The 6625-nt window shown below is 33.6% G+C and overlaps 1 protein-coding gene across 1 annotated transcript; it reads right to left on the bottom strand.

Annotated features, from left to right (window-relative positions):
• Positions 1 to 1329: 1329 nt before the first annotated feature.
• Positions 1330 to 6096, bottom strand: LOC130449323 (paraplegin). The gene is made up of 4 exons (XM_056787070.1): positions 5482 to 6096; positions 4770 to 5430; positions 3124 to 3720; positions 1330 to 1994 (listed from the first exon to the last, which is right to left on the bottom strand). The coding sequence occupies exons 1-4, from the start codon at positions 5887 to 5889 to the stop codon at positions 1375 to 1377; spliced, it is 2286 nt and encodes a 761-aa protein (XP_056643048.1). The 5' UTR covers positions 5890 to 6096; the 3' UTR covers positions 1330 to 1374.
• Positions 6097 to 6625: the final 529 nt, after the last annotated feature.

Here is a 6625-nt window from a genome sequence, read left to right as displayed (position 1 = left end):
CTCTTCGGTTGTTTTACACCTGGGGTCTTATTCCATGTTTCTGATTTCTTCTCTTTTCTTCATGTTTTATGACCATAATTTAATAGCTTTTTGGAAAACCTATAAAAAGTTTTGGTCCTATTATACGAATTGTCTCACTTCTTTGCCAAGTGATCAGCTTGTTCATAGCCGTGTACTCTGGTATCTACATTAGAGTAACTCTATTATTTGCTCCCAGAGAGTTGAAAGATTGGATTCGAACCCCATACAATATTATAAGAGTCGAGTGTTTGAGGAGCTACTTTGCCATCTGAAAGGATAAATATCTATTGTTTTTCAAATGGTATATACAGTGAGCATATCAGTAACTCTCCTTTGCTAGGAATATAAGATGCCAATAGGTATGATCACGAATACCTTATCTTCCAAACTATGCTTTACCAAAAACTATAAAAAAACAAGTCGACAGCAATGTATAAATAATGTATATTGTGTTCCCACGAGGCTCATCAGTATTCTGCACTAAAAATGGAAAAGGGTCAAGTATGGCAGGAATTTATGGCTCAGGAACCAACCCCGCTAGCCCAATGGACTCGGAACTTTCCATTTTCTAGTGGAAACTTACACTATCCTTACATGCGCAGCTCGTTGCTCACAACGTAACTACCACAATGCAAAGATATTTATCCTTTTAGATGGCAAAGCAGCTCCTTAAGCACTCTATTCTTATGAAATTGGGTAGTACGGGATCGAATCCAATTTTTTAACTCACTAGAAGCAAAGAATAAAGTTTCTCTAATGTGGGTACCGGAGTACGCGGCTATAAACAAGTTGATTACTTGGCAAAGAAGCGAGACAATTCCTATCATAGTACCAAAACTTTTTATAGGTTTCCTAAAAAGTTACTAAATCATGGTCATAAAAAGTGGAAAAAAGAGAAGAAATCAGTAACATGGAATATGACCCCAGGTGTAAAACAACCGAAGAGATTTTTTTCTTATTCTATCAACTGGTCGCAACAGGACCTTTCATTAAGCAAATATGGCTAAGGAGAGTTACTGATGTGCTCACTGGATATATCATTTGGAGAACATTAGAGAAAATCTCGATAGCTCTTGCCATTTTTGCAATGAACCAAAAGAAACAGCCGAACACATTTTCTGTGAGTGCAAGAAAATCGATAGACAAAGACTACAGTACTTACATTCAAAATTTCAAATCCTGAAGTGGTAAGCCGTATAGCCCCTGAATAGGTAGTTTATTTTGCAAAGTCGTTCTTATGTGATGCACAAAAAAACAACCTGACCTACATTATTATCAATTATATATTTAGAAAAAACTTGAAAGGAATTTCTATTGGATACTATATTTTTCTATAATTTTTATTATACAAAACTAAGATTTGGCAGTAGTTACACTACTGTTATCATTTTTTGAAACATCGTAATCACCAGCATCTTTTCTGAGACTTTCCTCGAATTCCGCAGGTTCGATTAATTTCTTTTCGCCAAAAGGTGGTGGGCCAAGCAACTTTTCAACGTCATCGTAGTTTAAGGTTTCTTTTACAATTAAAGTTTCGGCTAACTTTTCAAGTTTTTCTTTGTTTTTTCTTAAAACTTGTTCTGTATATTGATAAGCTTGACTTACTAAAGTTCTGACTTCGGCATCTATTAAATTTGTTAATGTTTTACTGTAAGGTTTTCGCCCAAGTTCTTTAGTTTCTTGTTCTGGAAAACTAACTAAACCAACTGTCTTATTCATACCAAATTCTTTAACTTGAGCATAAGCCATTTTCGTTACTTTTTCAAGATCATTTTGGGCACCAGTTGTGACTTTATTGAAAATTATCGCCTCGGCAGCCCTACCTCCTAAAGTCATACACATTCTATCAAATAATTCTTCTTTAGTATACAATTTCTGATCTCTGGGAATATACTGAGCAAACCCAAGAGCCAAACTCGTACGTGGTACAATAGTTATCTTAAGGAGAGCATCAGTGTGTTCCAGAAGCCAACCTGAAAAAATAAAAAAAAAGTTTGGGAACATTCATAAGCCAAATATTTTTATGTTTATTTGTGTTAACCATAGAAATGAAAATGGAAGAATGAGCCTCGACGAATGCGCATTCAACTTTCTACCCCGGTTAGTGGGGACTTGCAGTTTATTTGTAAACAGAATTATACGATATCAAAGAAAATGAAAGTGTTCACATAGCTTATCAATTGAAAAGGGCACATATGGAATTGTATAAACAAAAGATGAAGATACTGATGATATTGTATACTTATCAATTTGTATTTTCGAAATTTTAGTTTTATGCATAGTCATTGATGAGTTAAGAATAAGTATCTTAAATAGGCATTAAGATAAAGTTATTATTCGTCTCAGATTTTGCGGGACAGTCCCGATTTTTTTCCACTCATCCCTCTAAAGAAAGCGTTCCGGAAAATGTGTCATCTACCTTCATAATTTTGATACAGGAACGTATAAAATTATAATAATTGTATCATTAAAATGAATTTTACTGATTTTAACATTTTTAAATGTTAAATGTTCTGAATGTTTAAGCCCCAACCAAAACTAATAAACCAAAATTTTTTGAGTTTTTACATTCCATATGGGATGTGGGTCCAAGGAAAAATAATAAAAGATTTATATCGAATAAAAAGTGCAAAAAATGATGTTTTTGGTGTGTATTATACAACCTTGGAGTTAGCCGGAAAGCGGCAAGGAAATCGAACACATTTATTGGGGACATTGCGAAAAAATAAGAATACCCATAGACATTGTACAAAAGAAGCTGAAGAAATGAAATTACAAGCAATTAAATCGATAAAGGAATAACAATACTAAAATGGAAGAATAATCAGTTGATGGAAGCATCAAGCCTTTTCCATTTCTTTTCAATATTAATTAAAATTCTAAATTTCATTTTAACTGAATAACTAAAAAATATAACTTGATTGAAAAATTTTTGAGATAACCCCTGTTGAAAGCCCAGTTGAATTTGAATGACCTTTGTATATGCGGGTGGAAAATGGCGGTCGCGGTGTTTCAACATATTAGGAAGTTTGTATATCCTATTCTCTCTTTATTTTTTATATCTATGGTGTCAACACACTAAATATTTGCAACTGTACTCACCTACTAAAGCATGTCCAGATTCATGATACGCAACAACTCTCTTTTCCTGTGGTGACATAGCATGATTTCGTTTTTCTGTTCCTCCCACTGATCTCTCTATGGCATACTCCAAATCTTCCTTTGTAACTTTCTTCTTTTTTTTACGAGCTGCATGTAGTGCCGCCTCATTGCAGACATTAGCAATATCAGCACCACTCAAACCTGGTGTAAGATAAGCCAATCGTTTAGAATATGTTTCAGGTGATTGCTCTAATGAAATTCCTTTAAGGTGTTGTTCGAAAATCTGCTTCCTTTCTACTAAATCGGGATAATCTATCAAAATATGTCTATCAAATCTTCCAGGACGTAATAGTGCTTTGTCTAATATATCTGGTCTGTTTGTACTAGCCAGCATGATGACACTTTCTTTACTTGCCATACCATCCATTTCAACTAACAGTTGATTGAGGGTTTGTTCACTTTCACCACTGATGCCTTCAGTACCCAATCTACCACTTCGTTTACGTCCCACTGCATCAATTTCATCTATATAGATTATGCAAGGAGCACGCTTCCTAGCTTCTTTAAACAAATCTCTTACTCTAGCTGCTCCAAGCCCTGATAAAAATAAATTAATTATTACTCTTTTTTAATTGAAGAGGTAAACCATATTAGGAGGTACAAAAAAGTTTTTTATTGCATAAATCGTTAGTTCAACTATCCAAGAATATAGTTTGACCTCAAAGTCATTTTGTATACTAACATAACTTTGAAACGGAACCCCGTCCTTGTATATTTAATTTCAAATAACGGTATAGAAAGTATTAGAAGCATCAACACAAGAGATTATTTCTGGTATATTACGTTGAGTATTACTGTACCTTACTTGGAGTCTCCTGATGAACAAGGCAGGAATTATAGTAGGCAGGCAGGTATTAATAGATAAGCATTTTATATTATTGTTAACTTTCCTAGTTCTAGTTTCCAAGAATTTATTCTTCAATCGCGTTTATCTTGAAATGAATTTTGTCGCAAAAAGTATAGAACTGATCATTATGCAATACAAAATTAAGAATTATACGAAGCAATTTGTAAAAAAAATCAAAGCTTGAAGGGTATTTTTCTTTGCATAATTAGAGAAAAAAATCGTTATATCAAAGTAAATTTTTGAGGTTCATATTCTTAGAAAAAAGTTATTAATGTAAAATCAAAACATTTTTGGTTTCAGATGAAAATTAGAATGTACACAATTGGAAAACTAAACTCACAACCTTTAGAGGACATCACATCAGTGTTGTAACATTATTATTTTTGGATGAAATTAGATTAAAAAATCAGTTCAAAATATAAATGAAATTGTATCAAAATTTGATTGAATTTTAATTAATTCCTCCCACCTAAAAAATCAGTTTTAATCGGCCTTTTAATGTGGTTTCCCTCCTTAAAGACAAATAACTATTCCATTGGTTTACGGTTATTTACTTCTTGAACCCACTGTTAACTACTACTACAAACACAGTAATATCTGATATGATATGAACCAGTGATCCGTGAAAGATTTGATGGACCAAACAATGTAATTGTGAGTGTTAATGTAGTGGAAATAAAAGTATATCAACTATAAATATAATCATTAGTTCCAAAAGCTCTAACTTAGTAATATTTACCTCCAATCATTTCAATAAATTCGGATCCATTCATAGATAAGAACGGCACATTAGCTTCTGTTGCAACAGCTTTGGCTAGCATTGTTTTTCCACAACCTGGCGGTCCTAACAAAAGAGCACCTTTTGGAACTTTAGCTCCCAAATTCTTGTAGTGTTCAGGTCTTTTCAAATAATCAACAAATTCCATAATTTCTAATTTGGCTTCTCTTAAACCAGCCACATCAGAGAAGTGTACGCCCTTTCCTGGCCCCTTTAATGGATCAATCAAGGTAAATTTAGCACGGCCTAATTGTGTTATTGAATCAATACTAATTGGGGGACGAATGCTTTTGCTTCTAGCTAATAAGGATATGAGCAACCCTACTACGAGCAATGAAATGAGTAGCTTTCCTGCGGTGTCAGTATTTCTTTCATAAATAATAGGCACTCCATCTGTTATACCCAAACGTCTTTCTGCTTCCCTCAATTTATCCTCAAATTTATTCACATCTACCACATTCATGTGAAACGTTCTATTTTCCACTCTCTTTCCTTTAACAATAGCGCCTTCTTGTAGTATTATTGTGACTATTTCAATATCTGGCCTTACTATAATTCTTTCTACCTCTCCTTTGGCCAGCATTTGATACAAAAATTCATTCCAAGACACATATCGAACTATCTACAAATATAAATATAAATACAAAAAAATTAGATTTTAGATATGTTTAACCTCTGGTTGATTAGTTCCTGGAAACATTAATGACATTATTGCGATAAACATATAGGCAGTTAGCATCCACAAAAAAGCTTTTGCAAGTAAAGACGAAATTTTATCCTTGTCATCATCTCTATCAGGTGGTTTCCCAGAATTTTCTGAAGGTCCTTGATTTGTTGCTTGATCGAACTTCTTAGTAGAATGAAGTTTTCGGTTATTTATATACCCAGAAATTTGGGATATGTCTCTTAAACCTGAACGCTGCAGTAAACACTGAACTGCAGCGTACTCTCTATTTAAGATTTTAAAAGAGTTTGAACTGGATGCATTGCATAATTTATTAACATTTTTGTAAAATAGGAGGTTTTTCATCCCATGACAAAAATTATTTCTTAAAGAAAAGTACACATTCAAAAGGCACATATTTTGTTTTCAGGTTATGGTATTCATGACACTAAATTATTTGTGACAGAATCACATACGTAATATTTCTATATGGACAGTTTCTTAAAGTGGAAGGTGTTCCGACTAAGTGAAACAAATAGTGTATCGTTCTCTCTCTCCTACCAACGCTTCAGTTAGTTATTATTTTCCCACTACTGATATTTTCGAGAATTTTCAAGTATACGCAGAATAGATAAAGTGTCTCGAACGAGAGAGAAAATGAATACTGTTGGTATCATAACGTAGAGACGTTTTTTCCCATACCAACCATTGAATTTACTTTGAATTCAATGTTTCTAGCTAGTCAAAGAGCCGTCATTGGTACGGAGACGATTCTGTGTAATATTTCGTGTTCCAACAGGACCGTTATACGAACTACACTGTTTTATGTTCCAACGTATGTGGTTCTTGTTTGGTCTAACCCACAATTGGAGGGCGACAGATGCAGTATTTCACTAAAATCACGAAGAAAACCCAGTAAAAATGTTTGCTTTCATCTCAATTATCTCCAGTTACTGTTTAGTCACCTAATATGAGGTTTCCAATGTTAGGCCATTACTAAATCCGCAATTGATACAATTCGTATGGTTTTTTCCTGTGTGATTTCTCATTTGTCCATTCAAATGAATTGTCTGAAAATGTTTTTAAGCAAACATTGGACTATTTTATTCCTGTGTGACTACGAAGATGGATATCGAAATTATTTTCATGAGAA

The sequence above is a fragment of the Diorhabda sublineata genome, chromosome 10 (assembly GCF_026230105.1).
Source record: "Diorhabda sublineata isolate icDioSubl1.1 chromosome 10, icDioSubl1.1, whole genome shotgun sequence".
NCBI classification, from domain to species: Eukaryota; Metazoa; Arthropoda; class Insecta; order Coleoptera; family Chrysomelidae; genus Diorhabda; species Diorhabda sublineata.
Note: the sequence above shows the minus strand (reverse complement) of the source record. Positions and strands in the feature narration are given on the sequence as shown.

Bases quoted from the DNA above. Each gene is read 5' to 3' on its own strand.
- LOC130449323 (XM_056787070.1), bottom strand. From the start codon at position 5,889: ATGTGCCTTTTGAATGTGTACTTTTCTTTAAGAAATAATTTTTGTCAT. The intron at 5,431-5,481 runs GTTAAACATATC...TTATATTTGTAG, and splicing joins CAGGAACTAATCAACCAGAG to ATAGTTCGATATGTGTCTTG. The intron at 3,721-4,769 runs GTAAATATTACT...TATTTTTATCAG, and splicing joins ATTTATTGAAATGATTGGAG to GGCTTGGAGCAGCTAGAGTA.